The following is a 21058-nucleotide window of genomic DNA, read 5'->3' on the forward strand; positions in this document are numbered from 1 at the left end:
TTATCATTCCACGAATTTGTTCTTGTCCATTCTGCCTTTATCTTCTACGAGTTTGTTTCTTGGATAACAATCTAATAATGTATTACAAATTATTTAACTCTCTATTTCTTGTTCCAATGCTATAGAGTTTACAATTTGTGTACAATATATGCACAATTCAATCTCCATAGTACCAAGTTGTTTTTGACTCGATTGTCGAAATCAAGCTCAACTTTCACTCGATTATCAGACAATCACATTTGATACCCAAATCTGACTTATTTAGAGTATGCTGACTTTGTTCCACATTAGGATGAATAGTTGTTGTCATATGAGGTGATATGTATTTCAGCAATCCAAGAAACTTTATTGAAGGGACAAGAAAGCTGAAGATTCTAGAGTTGACATCTTTTAGTTTGGAGGTAAGTTGATTAATGTTTCTTCTTTTATTTTCTACGATGTGAAAATAGAATAGGAGAATAATGCTTATGATATTTTTTTTGATTTCTCAGGAATTTTTTTTTCTATTTGTAAAGCAATCTCAATGCTAAAAGACCTACATCATTTGACGATTAGACATGAGGACATTAGATTTCTTGAGCATCTCTGAGTTTTATTATAGAGAAGACTCCAAATTTGAAGACCCTAACCATCAAGGTATGAACTAAACCTAAAAGTTTACCCTCTGTAGATACTCGTACTAATTCTTCAATCTCAAATCCTCTTTTTTCTGCAGGGTGGATTGCACTGTTTCGAAGAACCTGACAATGTTCCAGGGGCTTATCAGTGTATTCTTGTCTATTAGCATTACCTGTGGAGGTCTTGAATATAACCATGAGAGACATCACATATTTGGCTGAGTGGGAGCAGATCAGCCATTTCTTAGGAAAGCTGCATTGCCTTGAGTTGCTGAGAGTTGGTTTTGAGGAAAACATAAGCCCAAAGGATAATCAAAGGATCGCTAGGTATCTGCGCAAGCTTCCAAGCGCAAGACTGAATGTATTTGAAATATGCCAAGTCACGAGAGAAACTCACATATGAATGATCCACACATACATGAACTTTTGGCTGACTAATCCATTCCAGTTCTCTCGCTTTTATTCCTCTTTCTTTTTCTTGGCTGGAGCTATAGTAGACAGATTGCTTTTAGACTGAACAGATTGCTTGAGACTCTGAACATACTTAATTGTAAATTTCTAGAGACATTACTCGATAATATCGACAAAGTTCACGAACAGGTCATCATCCTTTCATTTACATTTACAGTATAAGTTTTCAAGTTGCTAGTTAGAGCATCATCCCCATTGGGGATATCTTAATGGCTATTGTTTCGAAAACAACAAGTGGGTCACTTTGAAATTCTTAAGGTTATGAAAAATTATACAATTCCTAAATTGAAATGAAATGTTCATACAATGATATATGTATATTTAATAAGCATATACTCCAAAAGGATAAAAGGAATAAAAGAGAGTAGATCATCTCTACTCTTTAGCACTCAGACCAAATTATCCTCATAGACATAGCAACTATGGGATTAGTACCGTCAGATTTCATGAGTTATTAAACAATGTTCATATTTGTTGTAAGAGACTAAATCCTTGAAAAGAAACCTAAGTTAAGAGGTTTTAAAAGTAAACATAATAAATAAATTATATTTGAATATGTATAAAAAAATCTCTGAAACTGTTTTGATAAATTTTGGAAGTTTTGGACTTCTAGCCTATAAATTCTAAGTAGAGTTGAATTAATGACCTTGAATATTCTAAATACCACTAAACTACCACCCATTCGGTAAATAATATTTTGTATATATTATTCAACATCTTTTTTTTCTTTTTTTGTCGTCATTCAACATCTAAAAGTACTGTATATTGCTTTCGGGAAAATCGCATAAAAAACCTTTAAAGTGGCAGCGACTGACACTTTAAACCTCGAAGGTTTATAACTAGCATTTTAAACCTTCAACGTAGGAAGTTTAGCATATAAAACCTTGAAGGTGGTTCTTTATTACGCGCCGCCAAATTTTTCAACGGAATAGTTAACTCCGTTAACGGTTTTCCTAATTCCGTCGAGAATTCATAATCTCTGATTTCGAAAACGTGATTAAACTAAATAAAAAAAGGAATTTCTGTAATTTATTTAATTAAATAAATCAATTAATCAATTAATTAATTATATAACAATAATCCAGCATAAAAAAAGGGCCGTTAAATCCAAAAATACCCAATTCGATTTAGGGTTCCTCCTTCATAAAAAAAAAAATCTGAAGCAAAGCGATTGAGAGAAGTAAATCGTGAATCAAGTTGCTTAATCTGCTGAGCTGTGAATCGGTACTAGAATTCGAGCTTTGGGAGCTTAATTTTAGTGCTGGCACCAAATCGAAATGAGGTAATTAAATGTTTTCAGGATTTTTTCCGATTTTCATTTGTGGGTTAAGGGTTAATTACCATAACTTTCGGTTTCAATTCGTGGGTGTAAGGTTATTAAACATAGTTTTCCGATTTGAATGGTGGGTGTTGGGTTTAGAAACCGAAACCATTATCTCGGGTTGGTGTGTGACGAATCTGACTTCGTCTGCTTTTTTTACAGTCAAAATGGGAGACTCAAACTCGTAATCCACTATGGTGGTAGTGTGAAGAAAGAAAATGAAGATTACAAGTACATTGGTGAGTTGGGTTGCTTGGGTGTGATCTGGAAAGTGTCTGAGATTAGTTGGCAGAAATTTCAATTATTTATCGGTGACCATCATGTCGGTGCACCAATGGTTTTGATTTGGTACAAAGAGCTAAATGATGAGATGAAGAAGTTAGAATATGTGTTTGGCCACACAAATGAAGATATGCATGAGCTAATTTTTGTAGGATTAGCTTCTGGTTTTTTAGAGGTCTTTGTTGAACATGATTGCTCAGAATCTGTTCCTGGTGTCATATATCTTCCAAGTAGTCAGCAGGAAGATAGTAGGAATTGTGTGAATGATGCTGATGATGAAGATGGCAACGATTGTGAAGATGATGAGAAATCTGAGGAGGGTAATGATAGTGATGTTGAAGACGATGGAAATGAAGCTGACGAGGAAGACAATGATGATGATGATGATGATGACGAGAGGCCAAGAGAATATGAAGAAGGTGAGAAATCTGAGGATGAAACACCTGCTGATGAAAATGCAAACGAAGAAATGGCAAAGCAGAATGAGGTTGATGACGGAGATGAGGTTGTTGTAGATGCAGGAGATGGTGCTACTGATGAGAGGTTTAAGGTTCTCTTTGAGGAAGGTGAGAGAAGTAAGAAACCACATAGCCAGCAAGAAGAAGAAAAGGACGACGCAGCAAGAGAAGCAGAGAAAAGTGATGATGACTACAAAAAATATATGAGAGGGGATGTGGAGTATCCAGACACTCCATTATCATCAGATGAGGAATGGGATCACTGGGCTGATAAGAAAAGAGCAAGAAAAAGAAAACAGTTTCATGGAGATTTTGAGAAGCCACCATATCTGTGGTTATTTCAGAAGTTTAACAGTGGGATGGAGGTGAAAGACTAGCTTCTGCGTTACTCACTAAACACGCAGTATGACATCAAAATGGCTAAGTCTGAAGCATCTAGAATAGCCGCCATTTGTTGTAAAGAGAAATGCAATTGGAATGCTATCATTTTGTTTTGGAATGCTATCATTTTGTTTGAACCTAATTGATGATGGATTACCTTTATGAATGTTTGTTTTGGATATCAGAGTCTATATTCCTTCATATAACACAGGTACCTCAACTTCATATAACATAGATATTCTACTTCAACAAACAAACTGAAACATAGACAGGTCTTTCAACAACAACTTCAAAGGTTTTAAACTAAACTTAAAACATACCAATGACACACAAACGTTATCTTAAAGCCAAATGGGGAAGACCTAAATACACATTACACTAACACGAACTCTAGAGCTTTGACATGGCAAATATGACTCCCAATGCCACTGTAAAGCCAATCGTTGAAGACAACAGGACATTGCAGTAAATGGTGCTTCTCTCGGTGAGTACCAACACCTCTCCCTTCAGCGCTTCACACTCTTGACGGGTTTTCATCAACTCATCCTCCAGATGACTTGGATTTTCGATCACATGTTCGATCTCACGGCTTGGTTCCCTTTCCACTTTCTTGAACTTCATAATTTCTTCTTTCAGGTCACGGATAACATCTCTCGCCTCCAGCAATGCTAAATGTTGCCACCCGTGAGGCTTCTCGACATCATACCAACGAAAAAAATTGCAAGACTCATATCCATGACCAGTTCTACGACCCGTACAAGCATAAAACCTCCTCCCAGGATTGTCATTGGTCCAAGCTTTCACAATCTTAGCTGCCCGCTTACAATTACACAACACACCGTAATCGTTCTTGTATTCCATGGTTGAAGAACTTGAACTCTGAGCCATCTGCGAATTTAGAGTTCACAATGGTCATACACGAGTTTAATCTGATTGAAAAAACGATGCAATCGATGGAAAATGATAATGAGGTCACAAATAGAGGACAAATCCGACTTACCGCTTTTGATCTGCCCCTTCGTGCTTCAATTTAAATTTTCTGGGTAAAAAGGACGAAGGAGGAACCCTAAATCGAATTGGGTATTTCTGGATTTAACGGCCCTTTTTTTATGCTGGATTATTGTTATATAATTAATTAATTGATTAATTGATTTATTTAATTAAATAAATTACAGAAATTCCTTTTTTATTTAGTTTAATCACGTTTTCGAAATCAGAGAACGGAAAATTATGAATTCTCGACAGAATTATTAAAGTCGTTAACCGAGTTAACTATTCCGTTGAAAAATTTGGCGGCGCGTAATAAAGAACCACCTTCAAGGTTTTATATGCTAAATTTTCTACGTTGAAGGTTTAAAATGTTAGTTATAAACCTTTGAGGTTTAAAGTGTCAGTCGCTGTCATTTTGAAGGTTTTTTATGCGATTTTCCCTATTGTTTTCTCTCATCTCTCTGAGTAGCTTATTTTTTATTTACTTTTGTTTTTAAAATATTTACTTAAAATTTAAATATTAAACATTTCTTCTAAGTTATTTTCTTAAAATCGTATTTGTAGTTCTTTGGGCCTATTTGTTACCATCATGGGTCTCGGCCCATTAGATATATTTGCTAACATTTCGAAACAGTTATGAATACTCGTTAAAGAAAGCAAAAAAAAATGGGAACAACGAAATTGGAGGGCACCGCCGTAATAGAGTACCCGGGAACAGATCGGACGAGAGCCTGAAGAAGATGAGGAGCGAACAATAGAGAGAGAGAGAGAGAGAGGAAGATTTTGAAGAAGATTAAGAAGAGAGAGAGAGGTTTGCGATGAGTGAAGAAGGCTCGAGCGGAGAAGTGAAGAGGACGGTAAAGGAAGAAGAGAAATCGGAACAGCAACAAGGGAAAAGATCTCTCGAGAAAGGAAGATCGTGCAAAGGCTATCTCTATTACTCTTCCACTCTCAAATCCAAGGCTAAAAACCCTCGCTGCGTTGGAATCCCTCGTACTCTTCGTCAAGGTATTCGATGTTGTCTCTTTGATTCTCGAGACGGAAGCTCGATTTTCCTTTAGAATTAATGGCTGCTTCTGTTATACCATCGTTCCTGAATCCTCCACGTAGCTCTCTTCCTGTAATTGAATCGTCGCTTATTCAGTAATTGTAGGAAATCATATGTTACATGAAAATTTGGGTTTCTTATTGCGATTATTAACCAAATGGCTGAGAAATGTTAAGCATTTTGATTATAGATTCCGTAATTGAGCCAGAATTATCCCTCTAGGCTCTGTTATATTGGGTGATCATGAAGAGAGATATGTTTTGCTTTTTGTTACCTTTTTTCTTTTCTTTTCATTTCCGATGGATTCTGCATACAGTGATGATACTTGATAACATTTTCAGTTCCTGATTACGTTGTTGGACAATCTGAAGCTGAAGCCTCTAAAGAAGGGAGGACTTTAGCGGATTTTTACTATGGATGTTTGGGTTATTCAGTCTACATGACTGAAAAAGACTCATCTGCCATGAAGCAACCTACAAAGACCCAACTTCCCGTTTGTGTTGGCCTTGAGGTTTGACACTCATCACTTTCCTCCAAATTCATTGCGTGGCTAAGTGTAACTTACGTCTAGGTCTTGTTGTCATTTGACTGTTATGTGCTGACATTAGACCCGGTTAAGCTGTCTGCTCAATTTATCTGCTTCTTTTTGTTGGTGTGTGTGTGTTAGTTTTGTGTATGCAATTATTTTGCGAACTCGATAATCGTCAGGGGCATCAAAGAGGAATATGTTCTACTTAGTAATATTTGCAATATCTTTATTAAATTCTTTTGTCCATGCAGATACTAGCAGATAGAAGATTAGCTTCTAGCACCACTTCATCTGTTCCAGCCCGTGTTCAAAACAGAAATGGTACACCAAATCCACTCTCTCACTCACCTGTTTACAACTATGAAATGTGTCCTGCTCTTTTATGCCTATCATTTTTCTTTCTATGCTCTAGATTCTCGGGAGTTGCCTCAGCACCAGAACCAGAAACCAGGCCCAGCTCCAGCCCCAGCCCCAGTCACAAACACAGAAAACGGCTTCGTAACCAGGTAAGCAAAGAGCTTTTTGCTATAGCCTGTGACAGTCTACCTTTGAGATTTGACTTGTTGGTGGCTTAATGGACTATGGCATTGGCATTTGACTTGAACGCCTGATTTATACAAACCTCAAATTATAGATCGTTGCATAACTATTGTAACTGCAGTAGTTAGACTAATCAATAGTCTGTCCTATCCACCTAAAAAGCCATGTATGATAGTCATCAGAACTAACTCAAAATATTCATTTCATTTCGGTGGGAATGTATCAGGTTCACAAGAAACGCAAACCTGGTAGCATCAGGGGTGATGAAGAATCTGAAGAGAGTGGGTAATTATGTCAAAGAGACTGTGGACGAGTCCATGGACCCATATCGAAAGCGACCAAAATGAAGAAACGTTTTACATTAAATTGTGGAGACAAACCAAAAAGAAAAAAGGATCACAGGTGACAGACGACAAGATATGACACACTGTTTTGGATTCTCATCTTGAATTCTCAAAATAACAAACAACCAAAAAAATAGCTGCATTGATATCTTAAAGCAGCCTATGTACTAAAGTGATTAGCTATGAGACTACGAGAACAGTATTGTGCCCACTTTGCTCGTCTAAGTGAGTACAGTTTCACTCCATATAAAAATTTCTCAGAAAATTATTCATATTAATTTAGACGACTCCGATTGCTATAAAGCCTTTTTTGTCATGTATGTACTTTTTTCTTGATGGTTAAAAGACTATAAACTTACTGTCTGCAACTTCTCAGTTGTTTACCCAAATGCGAACATAAGAACCAACCATGTACGGTAATGACAAATTTAGGCTCCAATGTTCATTAGCAAAATAAAAAATAATTGATTCGAACAAAAACAGTGGTTTTTACTTAAAATTTCTCAATTATCTTCTATATGATTGTCTTGTTCGTTCATTTTAATATTTTTTTTGTTTCTCTTAATTCCTTTTTAAGACAACTTGTTGCTCGCCCCTCGGTGAAGTTTAAGGAGCTTTTTAGACCACCTCCAATGGTGAGAAACCCATAAGAGTTCTCATTTTTTTTTTAATATATTTTGTGTTATTTATATATATATGTATATTTGTGAGAGATTTTTAGTTTTGAACCTCCAATGGTAGGTTCTTTAAACAGAGTTTCTTTTAAAAAAAAAATTATTTTTTTAAATTATAAAAATACTAAAGTAAATTTAAATTCATTAATTTAAATTGCAAACACATACAAAATACATTAATAAACACAGGAATAGAAAACAAAAAAATTGAAAAAAGAAAAGTTGAAATTTTAAATTCCTCCAAATTTGTTCCAAATGTGCTCCACCAAATCATTTTTCAATCGTTCATGCGTCCTTCGATCACGAACATCGTCTCGAATGCCCATCAAATTATTGATATTTGACGGCATATCTGTTTCATATGATAAATCCACTTGCGATGTTCTGTTTGCCTCTACTTGTGTGAATTCTTCAACATTAAAACGAATGTACCCATTCCGTTCATCTTGAACTATCATGTTGTGAAGTATTATACATGCTCGCATGATCTTTCCAATTTTTACCTTATCCCAAATAAGAGCTGGATTTTTGACAATAGCAAAACGAGCTTGCAAGACTCCAAAAGCACGTTCAACATCTTTACGGACAGATTCTTGACATTTAGCAAACAATTTTGCCTTTTCACCTTCTGGATGTGTAAAGGATCGGACAAATGTAGCCAATTTTGGGTAAATTCCATCGGTGAGATAGTACGCCAAACGATACTGATGCCCGTTAACAATGTACTTCACTTTTGGAGCTTTGCCTTGTAAAACATCATCAAAAACTGGTGAGCGTTCAAGAACATTGATATCATTTAAACTACCTGGAGGTCCAAAAAATGCATGTCATATCCATAGATCATGTGAAGCGACAACCTCTAAAACGATTGTTGGTTTTCCAGAACCACGTGTGTACTGCCCTTTCCAAGCCGTGGGACAATTCTTCCACTCCCAATGCATGCAATCAATGCTTCCTATCATCCCGGGAAATCCACGGGACTCTCCATCATCAAGCAGTCGTTGAAGATCTTCTGGTGTCGGTCTTCTGAGGAATTCATCTCCGAACAAATATATGATTCCTTCCACAAAATTTTCCAAGCATGAGATTGCAGTACTCTCACCTAGGCGAAGGTATTCGTCAACTGCATCAGCCGCACAACCATATGCCATCATACGAATTGCTGCAGTAGACTTCTGTAATGCAGAGAGTCCGAGTCTTCCGGTAGCATCTCTTTTTTGTGTAAAGAAAGGAACTTCATTGGAGAGGCGATCAACAATATTCATGAACAAGGGTTTGTTCATTCTAAAACGACGTCGGAATATATGATCAGGATAGATTGCATCTTCAGAGAAGTAGTCGTTCCACAGACGGATGTGCCCTTCTTCCCGATTTCTGTTGATGTAGGCTCTTTTTTTTTGGGTTTAGGTTGAGGATTACCATGAGCAATTAAAAGATTATCGAATGCTTGGTCATAAGCTTGGTCATAAGCTTGATCAAAAGCTTCATCAAAAGCTTCATCTGATATCATTTCCTCGAAATTATTACGAGAAGAAGATGCCATTTTTTTAGGGTTTAGAAGAAATGAAGATGGTTTCTGATAAAGAAAGAAGTTGGAAATGTTAAAGAAAGAAGATTTTAAGAGAACTCGCCAAGTGATGATTTTCAAGAAACTGAAAGAGTGATATATAAAGAGAATGAGTCGAGGTATTCAATTGCAATGTGTGGTCTCAAATACGAATACACATGTGGTCTCAAATGTAAGTAATGTATAACCATAAATACATGTCGACACATAATTACAAAATATTCAAATGATGCCAAGATAACCCTGTCAGTTCTTTATTGCAACTTGATATTATTTTCTAAATATGCCAAATCAAACATGTCGGCACATATGGACAAGGGGAAAAAAAGGCCCAAGTTCATGATCCTCAGCTAAAAAAAGTACATACAAGGAGTCCATGATCCAAAACATATACATACATGTCTGAAGACCAAAAAAGTTGCTCGGCCCAAGTTCCATGATCTTCGGTGCACTGCAAAACAGGAAGTCCATGATCATTACAACCAATACTCAAACCAATATCATAATGCCAATATCATTTTGTTTACTCAAACCAATATCAAGACCAATATTGAAACCAATTCTCATGCATCATAAAATAACAAACCAAATCTCATTCATCATACATCATAAAACTTAAAGTCTTTAAGTTTCAAAATAACTAAACCAGTACTAGTCCTAAAACCGATAACTGATATGAAACAAGGACAACATTTTCATTTGCTAGTCCTAAAACTTACCAAACATAAACCGATCTAAACAAAGCAAGAACATACATGGTTTTTAAACATAAAAAGCAAGAAACATATGCTGTTTTGGAATTTCACATCATCTCAGCTATTAGCTGGTTCTTAAAAGCTTCTTCAGTGTCAGTTAATTGATCTGCTCTAGCCAGAAGGCCCTCCAACATCTTCTGCCTACTTAGCTTGTCTCTCAAGGCAAAATCTTGACGTCTCATCTCACACATAGTTCCAAAATCCATAGCCATAACTGACTTTTGTCCTTCGCCGGTGTTGACAGGCCTGTTGACAGGCCTTTTCCCTTTTGCTTTTGCAGCCTTCACACCTGGAGGCCTCGCCGGTGCTTCTTCTCCTCCGTGACTACTTGCTTCATCTGCCTTTCTTCGTTTGCTTGCCCCTCCATTTGCTTCCTTGGGAAGCCACTTTTGATCATGCCTTAACTCTCGCCAAGCATGTTCCAAAGTGAATTTTTTTTTTTGATCATTCAAGTAAATGTGATTAGCAAGCTTCATCACATCATTTTCATTCTGACCACTTCTTTTTTGAGCTGATGCAGCCTCATAGCAGCCGACGAACTTGCAGACGGATTCATTGATCTTACACCACCTTTGCTTGCATTGTATTGGGAGTCTCTTTTCCATACCACCTAATTTCTTGCTTGAGCAGTAATATGTTGATATCCTCTTCCAAAAAGCATCTGCCCTCTGCTCATTCCCAACAATGGGATCTTTGCTTGTGTTAAGCCAAGCACTTATGAGGATTAGATACTCTGGGGGACTCCATTTCTTTCTTGACTTCGGAGCTTCTTTGGGCACGCACTCAGCTTCACTTCCACCATCGAACCAATCAGTTTCGAACACACTAGCCTCTGAATCCCCAAGACCGATGTTTTGTGAGACATTTTCAATGGGTTGAAGGGTTTGTGTGTGCTGTTGGCTGTTTAGAAGGTCCATGAAGCCGGAGTCAGTATATGAATCCATAAGTGTTGTCGATGGCTGTTTAGAGGAGAAAGAAAGAGATAGTGAATGAGAAAGAAAGAGATGAACGTAAGAGATGGAAAGAGATGAATGAAAGAGAAGGAAAGAGATGTGTAAAGGAGAAGAAGAACAAAAGAGGTGAATAAAAAGAGACTGAAAGAGATGATTAAAGTAGAATGATAAAAATGAAGAAAAGAGAAGTAAAGAGAAGAATAAATGGTTTTGGATGGAGTTAATGAAAACTCTGTTGTTAGATATAACAATCGATGAAGCCATAGTCATTGATGATAGCTTTAAGTTTTAGCAATAAGTTTTTGTTGTGTTGTTAAGAGTCTTGTCAAACTAAAGATTACACCTAACATTAACCTATCGAAGAAGCCACCATTAAGGATTCACTTTAACTCCTCAAACCTAACTCTAATTCTACCTCAAGAGCATTGATTAAACTTCCATAGCAAATCTATCTCAAAACTCTAATTCAAACCATTGACTCATCTTTAGCTTAAAACACTAATTCAAACCAAAGAAGATGACACTTACCTTAGCTTAAGAATGTGTCCTGCTGAGAACTTTTCCTCGCCGGATGAACAAGCTCTTCTCCCCGCCGTTTATCACCCACCAATAATGCAACAAAGACAAAAGACAAATTAAACTGATAATCAAATAACCCAAAAACATTTGAATAGTTCATCACATTAAACCAATTCGATTAAGCTGAATCAAGATCAAACTTCATATAATAAACTTTGATGAACACCAAACAAAATTTGAAGTGGAAGGACATTTACCTGGTTTGTTCGACTCGATTTCCACATCTACATCACTTCGACTCCACATGCATCAAGGACCCGGGTTACCATCGCTTCGATTTGCAGTCTCCTTCGTTTTCTTCCCAATAGGAGAGAAGTCGTTAATACACACAGCTCCCTCGCCTCGATTCGATTCGATTTCCATACCTCAATCGATTCAACTCGACATGCAAGAAGGACCCAGATTCCTCCACTCGATTTGAATCAATCGTTTTTGTTTTTTTCGCAGAAAGGAGATTGAGCTGTTGAATGTGTTTTGCGAAGAAGAAAGTTTTGTTTTGAGAAAATTAATTAAAAAACAAATTTAACCCCGCGGCCAATCAGATTATGCCACGTATACGTCTCTCATGGGCTCTTAAAATTCTTCTGAGAGAGAATCGTTTCTCTTATTACCATTTTTGATTTATTTTTAATTACAATTAACCTTAAAAACAGGTAAAAGAAACCTCCATTGGAGGTGTTTTTAGAGTTTATTAGCACATGGGGTACAAATCCAAAAGATTTAATTACAGAGGATTTGAGTTTGGGAAACGTGCCCATTTTGGAAAGACGAAGACTCACGCTTTCTCTATCAACATCGTCCGTCTGTTTCTTTTGATGGTGCAGAGACGTCTTAGGGATTTCAAAGGGAGAAACACCAAGAACAGAATATTCATAAGAACAATCCCCACCAAACCCATCTTCAAAGTTTTCTTCTTTTCCACTTTCTCTCTCTTCTCTTGACCATCGCAGAATCTCATTTGCATGCTTACCCGATTGGGAAATTCTTGCTTTCCTCGTCACGCATTCTTAGTTCTTACACCTCGATCCAATTGATTCGATTTTAGGGTTCTACTTTGCAAATCAATTTTGTGAAACTTTGCTTCTCCTCTGTACATCCTTTTTGATGGCCGCTTACGCGAATTATCTCCGGTTGGCAAGACTTGGAGCTAGTTCAGGTGTAAATTTGTCGACTTTCAGATCAATCGGTTCTCCAAATCCGACATTTGACAGGACTCTGTTCGATCACCACGAGATTCGCTCTTCTTCTTCATCCTTGGTATCATCTTCTCTGTACAGACAATCACACGCCAGATTCATATCTCAACTTGTCAAAACCAATGGGAAACGTTTGTATCTCGTCGATACACTCGCTTTGGTAAATAACCCTTTCTTGGTCACTTATTTTCTTGGTTGCCTAATGATTTTGCTGAACCTTGAAGATTATTGTTTATGCCTCATTGTTTTGAATTGTCTGATCGCTTACTCAGTTCCTTGGCAAAATTGTGAAGGAAAACAAAAGAAGGAACTCTATGTGAATGATTCATTACAATTTGTGTAGCTTTTGGAAATGGGTCAATAGAATGGTTATATTCAAGATCGGAGTCATCGACTTCGCTAGGACAAACATGCCTTGACTTAAATTATGGTTCAAAAATGAGAATTTGGTATGTCGTTTTTTTCAGGTTAGGAGCTTAGAAGCACAAGGCCTGCCTTCAAAACAAGCGGAGGCAATAACCGGTGCTATAACCGAGGTTCTGAATGATAGTTTGGGAGTCGTGTCTCAGTTGGTTGTCTCCAAGGGAGAGATGCAGAAAGTAAGTTTCTATAGTGATATCTACGACAAGGCTCTGTTGTTATAGCAGGTATGTCTAAGTTTAATCTTCTTGCTTTTGGTAGGCTGAAATGACACAGGAATCAAACTTATCCAAGTTCAAAAGTGAAATTAACAGCTCGCTGGTAAGCTACGTTTCCGCTTCTTTTTTTCACTGTATTATTGTGTGTTTTGCTCTCATTTATATGAAACCTTGATTTGGAAATATTGTTGGATAAAAAGCGGTTTATGTATAGGATCACCATTTCTCATTGCTGCAACACGAGAATGAGAAACTTCGCAATGACATAGAGCGAATCCGCACTGATATAAGGTAGGAACCTTTAGGGTTTGATTTGATATAGACTCAGTGCAGTGACTAATAAAATTTAACATTGCAGGCACGAGATTGACAAAGTCACAGCAGGACAACGGTTGGACTTGAATCTTGAAAAAGGGTCAGAGAAACTGCTACCTTCTTTCTCTCTTCATTAACCTTGCTTTTAGGTTACAACCTATAAAATTTCGATAATGATGCAGGAGGATAAGAGATGAGCTAACAAATCAAAACGCAGAAACATCTAACCTTACAAACAAACTTGACCGTGTTAGTATTCTCACCTCTGGTTTCTGCGCCTTTGTTTGTTTTTTTTGCAGCAAAAGTTGTTTATATATTGTTTCCTGTTTATTTTCAATCTCACGCAGGAGATTCACACTTTGAGAGCTCAGTTGGAAGCGGCCAAGTACGAGGTGATCAAGTACTGTATCGGTACACTTGTATCCATCTCAGCTGTTGGTCTCGCTGTCCTTCGGATCGTCATGTGACTTCTCTCTCCATCGGACGGTGCCGATTTTATGACCAGCTCATCTTTGCTGTTTTTTCTTTTCTAAATTATGGGATGAAATCTTGGTTTTATATCTTGTGAATTATTCGTATGTTCTAAACAATCGTTAGGCGGTAGGTAGAGCAAAAACCAAACAAAAGCATAGTAAATTTATAAATTAATACCAAGAATAAGAGAAGTTACATAGCCATAAGTAATTATTAATTATAAAACAATGGCTAGAGATAGAGAAATGAAAGGAGAATCAAAAGTCCTTATGCTAATTTGCTAGAGTATGTATGTATAAGTTGTCGTAGAGTAGAAAAGAATCAGAGAGGAAGCGGAGCCAGAGAATCGTGGAGATAAATCAAATTATCTAAACCTATAAGCACGACCCTTTCATTTTTGTATTTTTACAATTTTTATTGTTTTCTCTCTCACTTATTTGAACGCCACCATTAACTCAACTATAATTGAAAAAAACAAAATTAAACCAACTTTCAAACCGACCAACTTGAGCGACTGATTCCATTTTGACCAAAATAAAACGCCTAGTCCGAGCAAACCATTTGCTCACTGATTTGAAGAAAATCGTGATCGCTGTCCAGCGCCTAATTGGACATCTAGGCTGAGTCTATACCGATTTTCTGAACAGTGATGTACTCATTTTATTTCTTCATTATATGGAAAACTATAAAAGAAAGAAAATATAATTAACCAACCTATGAGACTTGCTATCAACGTATATGATGATGCTTCCTCCACCTATATAAATAATATATTATCATTGTATGTGGAAAATTCAACTATCTCAGTAAGCTGCTTCAACATATTAGAGATCTCTTCAAAGTTCATTGGTACTCGTCCCTACACCTCTCCACAATTTGCATATATTTCACATTTATTTCATCGGCAGTTTTGTGACGAAGTATGTCAATATCATCATCCAAAATCTGCAAAGGTTTATGAGAGATGTGTTGTATGATGTGTTGAGGCGTAATATCATATATATTGAACTATGCATACATTTTGAAATTTTTAAATTTTAAAAATTAGTAGCAATCAATTTCCTTGGTGGTGTACTAGTTTTGAACATCAAATTTTTATCAAGTGTCACACTTTAGGAAAAACGGCCGATACATGCCTCAACCGCTCGAATTGGTACCGTTTAATGCATGTATTTTTGAGTTGTGCTTACATGTACCTCAACTCTTTAAAATGTGTAAATTCATACCCGAACAAGTTTTTTTGGCCAAATCCTACATTGACTTTGCATCTGTTAGTCAACCCCGTCAAATTGTTAACGGGGCCTGACTCATCTGCCATATGTTGGAATCCATGTTGGAACGGGAACATGTACATATAAAGATACGACGTCGTTTTGGAAAATCCTTAAAAAAAAATTTTGTAACCTCGACAAATCAAACCCAACACTACACCCATAGAAGAAGCAAACTCGGAAACCACTTGACCAATTGTGCTATTTGGTATTATATCGATACCTTATAAATATATTTACACTCCTACAGCAATAATTAAAAAAAAGAAACAAACATGAAAAACTTTGTAACCTCGACGAATCGAAACCAAACCCCACCCGTAGAAGCAGACGCAGAAACCACTGGACCATTTGTGTTATTTGGTATTCTATCGATACCTTATAATATATATTTACACTCCTACAGCTATAATTAAAAACGAAACAAACACGACATCGTTTTAGTCTTCTTCAGGTTTTTAACTATAGTTGTAGGAGTGTATAAATATTTATATGGTATCGATAGAATACCAAATAACACAATTGGTCCAGTGGTTTTCGGATTTGCTTCTATTGGTGTGGTGTTGGGTTCGATTCGTCGAGGTTACAAAAATTTTATTTAAGGATTTTCCAAAATGATGTCGTATCTTTATCTTTAAATGTACATGTTCCCGTTCCAACAGGGATTCCAACGTGGCAGATGAGTCAACGTGGCAGGTACGTGTGGGCACATCTCAAAAGTACAAACATTAAACGGTACCAGTTCGAGCGGTTGAGGTATGTATGGACCGCTTTCCCTCACACTTACTAAATTATACATGAAAATTTCATTAGCTACATAAATGATAAGCAATGTTTGATGAGGTTTTATTCCAAAAGGTTGAACGTATTTGATGACTAGTTGATTATCATTGATTTCAGAAGTTCTACTTCTTCCATAAAGCAATTCTGTTGTTTGTGCATTGTGTTTGCGATCTCTACCCTTTCGCTTAACAAGACTCCAACTTTCAAAACCCTCATCATCGAAATCTTACCTGATTCTTGAAGGTTTATTGGAATATTTTTAAATCTTTCATCTTTAGTCCTCTTTCTTCTTCTCTTTTGTTGCATGATGCACTGCACTATGTTGATGAATCTGACTAGTTTTGTGAGTGTTTGTCTATATTTATTTTTGTTTATCTATTGGTATGTCATTTGGAGGTTTTGAAGATAACCTGATGGAACTATGGAATTAATGATAAAGAACCAGAGTCGAGCCGCCTTTATCTGATGCAAAATATGAAAATAAAATATTTTTATATAAAAATATACATTAAAGAGCTTTGAATCTAGGTTGTTTAAAATAAAAAAGAGGACCATGAAACAATTCTTCTAAATTTTGCTGCCCCTAATATTTGTACTAAATTTGGCATCTGAAGCTAGGGCCGGTTTAGCTCTATGAGGTAGCTTTATGAGGTAGCTCTATGAGGAAGTGTGGGCGGTTCAATAAACTTTGGTTTGCCCCAAAATCTATATATTAGTGAGTTTGGGTGTTGTGTTGACTACTACTTCATTTTTCTTTTAATTTGTAAAAACAAAAATTTGAAATATTATCGCAATATATGTCTTCTATTTAATAGAAGAAACGTAAAGCCATCCAAAGGAAAATAATGTCAAGATGAGAATGTGGCACACTCCTCACATCTATTGTTGGGTCAAGGGATCTCCCAACAATTTCAGGCACACATCTCGAGAAAAACGTCTCCGAAACCATTTACCTATTATATTTATAACTTTTGAAAAGCCTAGTCACAAACATACAATTGTTATGCGAGGACTAACTTTTCTTTTACGAAACTTAATTAATGACGATGGAACTGACTAATTAGACAATGGACCATAACAACGTAAAAGATAGAACTAGAATGTGTGAAAGACTGATAAGTAGTTGAATCGGATGGGGAAATGCTCATCACGTGAATCGCCATGCCTCTCTTTTGGTTTTAAGTTTCAATTATTATCACTTAGGTTTACTAATTATTAATCATGTTTAAACTAAAGTAATTTAGTCCTTACCACCTAGAAACACAACAACCACTAAAGCAAAATGGTATTTGGTACATATGAGTCGGTTAAATGTCAAAATCAGAGATAATATCTTGTAAACTGAAAAAAAAAAACATCACTAGAACAGTTGTATTTCGAATAAAATTGTTCATGTAGTTTAAAATGTGTTATAGTAAACGCATTTACTTCCATGGTTGTAAAATACCGTAGAACCTCTATAAATTAATACTCGATCAATTAATAATCACTATAAATTAGTAAAGTTTATTAATCCCAAGTCGGACCAATGTAAAAATCTATCAAATTCGATAAGATAATAAGATAATAATTTTTTTGAAATCTCTATGTAAATATATGGTCCTAACAAAAACATAAATTAATAATTATATACATTTATGAAAATATATGTAAATATAATATTCTAAAATATGACTAATATGTTTGTTTTTACTTAAGGTTAAAATCTCATTGGATTTTATCTCTCTAATTATTATATCAGTAGTTACTATTGGTGTTTTACGATATACATTTAAAATTTATGATCACTTTTTGATGTGATAATTGATTTTCTTATCTTAAATATTTTAAAATGTATTATAGTTTTATCTTCAATTTTATCATCAATAATACAGATAGTAGCCATAGTCATTTTATAAATTTTAAACTTATGAACATGTATATTTTTACATGGACAATCCAATATGGTATTAAAAACTTATTTTCTTGCAATAGTTATGATTGTTAATCATAATTTATATGACAAGATTTATTAAAATTTTAAAATATAACATTATTCCAAAGAAATTTTAAAAAAATTATAGGCAAAAAACAAGTATTCTCTATAATTATTAATTTATAGATAAATTAATATCACGATAAATTAATAAAATATTATGATTCTGACATTATTAATTTATAGAGGTTTTACTGATTTTCTTTTTAAATAATTTGGTAAAAAATTAATGAAGGTCTAATAATTTGGTAATTTATTCGTTGGTTTTGTATACATTTTAAATTGTAGCCACTTCAAATCTTTTGACTTTTAGGCCAACTCTTAAAAACTTAGTCAGCTAAAACCAGTCGAGGAATAACTCTCAAGTTTATAGAAATTTGGTAGATATAAAAAGTCAACAATTTTAGTGATTTGAATTGCGAGCGGTGGTAGTTCGTGCTAATCTCGTAGATATGGTCAACGAATGTTATATTGCACGTCACTAAAAGTCGCATTCAATCTAAGGCAGCGTAATAAAATTAGTCAATCAGAGAGTGTGCCCAGTACGTTTATTCAGGCCATTTGAAGCCTCATTTTACGCTATGTTAATTTTATAAATACAAGAGAAGTGTAATGTCTTGGGAATACTAACATGTAGACGAAAAAAAAAAGAATCAATTAGGAATTAACGTATATGAATTATAATTACATTAGGATAGAGGTTTTTGTCATCCCATGGCATGATGTTGATTGTTGACCACGCAAGATGATACTTATCGGAGTGTTGAGCACAACGAAATGACACCAGATTTTATATTAACGAGCATAATATTGTTTTTCCCGGCCAACAACGACTTTAATTAATTATAGAATCCATTAGAAAATCAACTTTACTACTACTCGTAAAGAATAACCACCTTACTTAATATTGATTTCAATTGAATCTCCATGGTCCCATCCCATTAAAATATATCCAAAACGGCAACATGTAAGTTGTAACCACAAGGAAAGTAAAGGAGGCCAAAGACAACACCAACAAAAATATCGAAACGAAAATCGAAAATCAGTTTTAAACTTTTAAACTTGACCAGTTTTACTTTTAAAATCGAAAATCAGTTTTTTTTTTACATCAACCTGCTCGGTTAGGTGGTTACTAAAAACTACTACGACCACTGCAAACAAAAAGCAAATTACGAGTAAGGAAAAATGTAAAACAAAATTAATAGTTACATAACATTTTATGAGAAATTAACACATTGATAAAATATAAAAAAATAGAGGAGAAACTAGCATTTTTTAAATTTTAATACTGAACCGGTTCTTATCCTAATTCTTCACTAAACAAAATTCAATCAAAAACTTGGCACAGCCTGAACCGTCTGAACCGGCTGTTTCAAACCGGGTTCATCAGCATTGTCAGATATCTCCTTTTTCCGACGCATTTCAACGACTTTACGGTGGTGGTTGGAGTGGAGCTCACTGGAGAACGTTGGGCTACAAGCGGGTCTGTATTCGGGTAATAACCGACCCGCTTTGAAACGCACACCACAAGCATTGCACAGCGTCTTGGCTCCCATCGGTCCTGCTCTCCATTGCGGCGTTTTCTGAACGCCACAATGACTACACCTTCGCGTTTGCGTCCAAATCGCCGACGGATTCTTCTTCTTCTTCATCATCTTCTGTCTTTGAACCACTGGCTCATCAAGAAACTCAACGCCAGAGAGCCATAGAGGACTTAAAGGACCAGAAGAAGAGGAGGACGATGTTGTAGAAGTCGGAGACGAGTCGGTTAACAAAGACGAACCAAGAGACCAGACGCTGACTCCGGTTCTGGCTCGTTTGGTTCTGATTTTAACCGGAAGAGGGGTTTTGAAACACGAATCCTCGTTAACCGGTGCTATAGGGTGTCTTCGGTCTCTTGTTAACCATGCCGGTTTCTTCGTCGGAGCCGAATACGGTGTGAGAGTGTCCTCTACGAAATTTGATAACCATTCAAGTTCTGCTAAATCATCCATCTAACAAAGAAAAAGATAGGAGAATTAAAAGATGGTATCACAATTCAAATTCTATCAATTAAAAAACGAAATTTAAATTACCGGGACGGAAAGCTCGCTTGTGGGAAAATCTTCACCGGCGGAGGAGAAATGGTTGCTCCGCTGGAGGATATTTTCGTCATTTTGGGAAACAGAGGCTTCTCTGTTTCGTTGCAACTTTGATTCAGCCTCATCTTCAACGAAAACGCCTTCGTCTGAGAAGTCAAAAAAGTCGTCAATGGAGAAATCATCATCGCTAATTTGAGCGCTTCCAGTGACGGTGTTCTCCTTCCGGTTACTGTTCTTCAACCCCAATTCAACACTTTCCATTTTCTATCACAACCCACCAAGTTTATCAGAAAAAGAAAAAAACAATTTTTTTTTTTTGGCCTTGGGAACTATCAAAACTCACCAAACAAAACTGAAAATCATCTTAAAATAAAAACGCTCCAATTAAAAAGAAAACCGTTTCTATTTTCCAATTCAAAGAGAAAACAAAATCCAACATTGGAAAGAAACGAAAGCAAAGAAAAAAAGATTCCTCTTTTACCAAAAAAGAAAAAAAGGATGCCTCCTCTTATCCAAGTCAATTTCAAACTTATCAACACAATGTGACGAGTTACCCTCTAAAAGCAAAATTCAATAAACCCTAAAAAAGTAACTGAAATACCTGAATGATACTCGAGAGTGAGAGAGAGCTTTTTGAAGGAGATGTCGGTGAAGGAAGAGAGAAAGAGATGAAGAAGAAGAAGGGTGGTGGTGGTGTGAAATTAGAAGAAGAAGAGGGTGTGAGTTTGGTAAAGCATTGAATATGATAAGTGTCCAGCCTCTCTACTTAAATTAAAAGTGCCCCTCTTTCCTTTTTTTCTGTTTACGTTCCTTTCT

General features: G+C 35.9%; 6 protein-coding genes across 9 annotated transcripts; 2 read left to right on the plus strand and 4 right to left on the minus strand.

Annotated features, from left to right (window-relative positions):
- Positions 1 to 3920: 3920 nt before the first annotated feature.
- LOC112087804 lies at positions 3921 to 4418 on the minus strand. Its single transcript, XM_024157804.1, has one exon. The coding sequence runs from the start codon at positions 4416 to 4418 to the stop codon at positions 3921 to 3923; it is 498 nt and encodes a 165-aa protein (XP_024013572.1).
- A 770-nt stretch (positions 4419 to 5188) lies between these two features.
- Positions 5189 to 7234, plus strand: LOC18021130. Of its 2 annotated transcripts, none has more exons than XM_006403891.2 (5): positions 5189 to 5528; positions 5910 to 6079; positions 6349 to 6418; positions 6510 to 6603; positions 6864 to 7234. In XM_006403891.2, the coding sequence occupies exons 1-5, from the start codon at positions 5339 to 5341 to the stop codon at positions 6982 to 6984; spliced, it is 645 nt and encodes a 214-aa protein (XP_006403954.1). In that variant the 5' UTR covers positions 5189 to 5338; the 3' UTR covers positions 6985 to 7234. The 2 variants fall into 2 exon arrangements, with proteins under 2 accessions (XP_006403954.1, XP_024013526.1); XM_024157758.1 differs by having other exon boundaries at positions 5195 to 5528; positions 5940 to 6079.
- A 651-nt stretch (positions 7235 to 7885) lies between these two features.
- Positions 7886 to 9198, minus strand: LOC112087805. Its single transcript, XM_024157805.1, has 3 exons — positions 9075 to 9198; positions 8542 to 8889; positions 7886 to 8460 (listed from the first exon to the last, which is right to left on the minus strand). Exons 1-3 carry the CDS (start codon positions 9196 to 9198, stop codon positions 7886 to 7888), a joined length of 1047 nt encoding a protein of 348 aa, XP_024013573.1.
- Positions 9199 to 9460: 262 nt separating this feature from the next.
- LOC112087844 (glutathione S-transferase T3-like) lies at positions 9461 to 12050 on the minus strand. Of its 3 annotated transcripts, none has more exons than XR_002900268.1 (3): positions 11707 to 12050; positions 11459 to 11512; positions 9461 to 9673 (listed from the first exon to the last, which is right to left on the minus strand). XR_002900268.1 is itself a non-coding variant. In XM_024157877.1 (3 exons), the coding sequence occupies exon 3, from the start codon at positions 10919 to 10921 to the stop codon at positions 10025 to 10027; it is 897 nt and encodes a 298-aa protein (XP_024013645.1). In that variant the 5' UTR covers positions 10922 to 10936; positions 11459 to 11512; positions 11707 to 12050; the 3' UTR covers positions 9733 to 10024. The 3 variants fall into 3 exon arrangements, 1 of the variants encoding a protein (XP_024013645.1); XM_024157877.1 differs by lacking the exon at positions 9461 to 9673 and adding an exon at positions 9733 to 10936; XR_002900267.1 differs by having other exon boundaries at positions 11459 to 12050.
- A 210-nt stretch (positions 12051 to 12260) lies between these two features.
- On the plus strand, positions 12261 to 14304 carry LOC18021131 (protein FMP32, mitochondrial). Its single transcript, XM_024157885.1, has 7 exons — positions 12261 to 12865; positions 13173 to 13304; positions 13387 to 13446; positions 13558 to 13634; positions 13702 to 13758; positions 13841 to 13907; positions 14006 to 14304. The coding sequence occupies exons 1-7, from the start codon at positions 12614 to 12616 to the stop codon at positions 14123 to 14125; spliced, it is 765 nt and encodes a 254-aa protein (XP_024013653.1). The 5' UTR covers positions 12261 to 12613; the 3' UTR covers positions 14126 to 14304.
- A 5106-nt stretch (positions 14305 to 19410) lies between these two features.
- LOC18021132 (GATA transcription factor 6) lies at positions 19411 to 20885 on the minus strand. Its single transcript, XM_006403893.2, has 3 exons — positions 20844 to 20885; positions 20237 to 20506; positions 19411 to 20155 (listed from the first exon to the last, which is right to left on the minus strand). The coding sequence occupies exons 2-3, from the start codon at positions 20501 to 20503 to the stop codon at positions 19493 to 19495; spliced, it is 930 nt and encodes a 309-aa protein (XP_006403956.1). The 5' UTR covers positions 20504 to 20506; positions 20844 to 20885; the 3' UTR covers positions 19411 to 19492.
- Between the last annotated feature and the right edge of the window lie 173 nt (positions 20886 to 21058).

The sequence above is a fragment of the Eutrema salsugineum genome, unplaced genomic scaffold, assembly GCF_000478725.1.
Source record: "Eutrema salsugineum unplaced genomic scaffold, Eutsalg1_0 scaffold_16, whole genome shotgun sequence".
In the NCBI taxonomy this organism is placed as follows: domain Eukaryota; kingdom Viridiplantae; phylum Streptophyta; class Magnoliopsida; order Brassicales; family Brassicaceae; genus Eutrema; species Eutrema salsugineum.

Excerpts from the sequence above, each read along its gene's own strand:
- LOC112087804 (XM_024157804.1), bottom strand. The coding sequence starts at position 4,418 with ATGGCTCAGAGTTCAAGTTCTTCAACCATGGAATACAAGAACGATTAC.
- LOC18021130 (XM_006403891.2), top strand. The coding sequence starts at position 5,339 with ATGAGTGAAGAAGGCTCGAGCGGAGAAGTGAAGAGGACGGTAAAGGAA. Across the intron at positions 5,529-5,909 it reads CCCTCGTACTCTTCGTCAAG|TTCCTGATTACGTTGTTGGA; the intron begins GTATTCGATGTT and ends TAACATTTTCAG. Across the intron at positions 6,080-6,348 it reads CCGTTTGTGTTGGCCTTGAG|ATACTAGCAGATAGAAGATT; the intron begins GTTTGACACTCA and ends TTGTCCATGCAG.
- LOC112087805 (XM_024157805.1), bottom strand. The coding sequence starts at position 9,198 with ATGGCATCTTCTTCTCGTAATAATTTCGAGGAAATGATATCAGATGAA. Across the intron at positions 8,890-9,074 it reads TAATCTTTTAATTGCTCATG|TTCCTTTCTTTACACAAAAA; the intron begins GTAATCCTCAAC and ends TCTCCAATGAAG. Across the intron at positions 8,461-8,541 it reads GAAAGGGCAGTACACACGTG|GTAGTTTAAATGATATCAAT; the intron begins GTTCTGGAAAAC and ends TTGGACCTCCAG.
- LOC112087844 (XM_024157877.1), bottom strand. The coding sequence starts at position 10,921 with ATGGATTCATATACTGACTCCGGCTTCATGGACCTTCTAAACAGCCAA.
- LOC18021131 (XM_024157885.1), top strand. The coding sequence starts at position 12,614 with ATGGCCGCTTACGCGAATTATCTCCGGTTGGCAAGACTTGGAGCTAGT. Across the intron at positions 12,866-13,172 it reads TCGTCGATACACTCGCTTTG|GTTAGGAGCTTAGAAGCACA; the intron begins GTAAATAACCCT and ends CGTTTTTTTCAG. Across the intron at positions 13,447-13,557 it reads GTGAAATTAACAGCTCGCTG|GATCACCATTTCTCATTGCT; the intron begins GTAAGCTACGTT and ends GTTTATGTATAG.
- LOC18021132 (XM_006403893.2), bottom strand. The coding sequence starts at position 20,503 with ATGGAAAGTGTTGAATTGGGGTTGAAGAACAGTAACCGGAAGGAGAAC. Across the intron at positions 20,156-20,236 it reads CAAGCGAGCTTTCCGTCCCG|ATGGATGATTTAGCAGAACT; the intron begins GTAATTTAAATT and ends TTTCTTTGTTAG.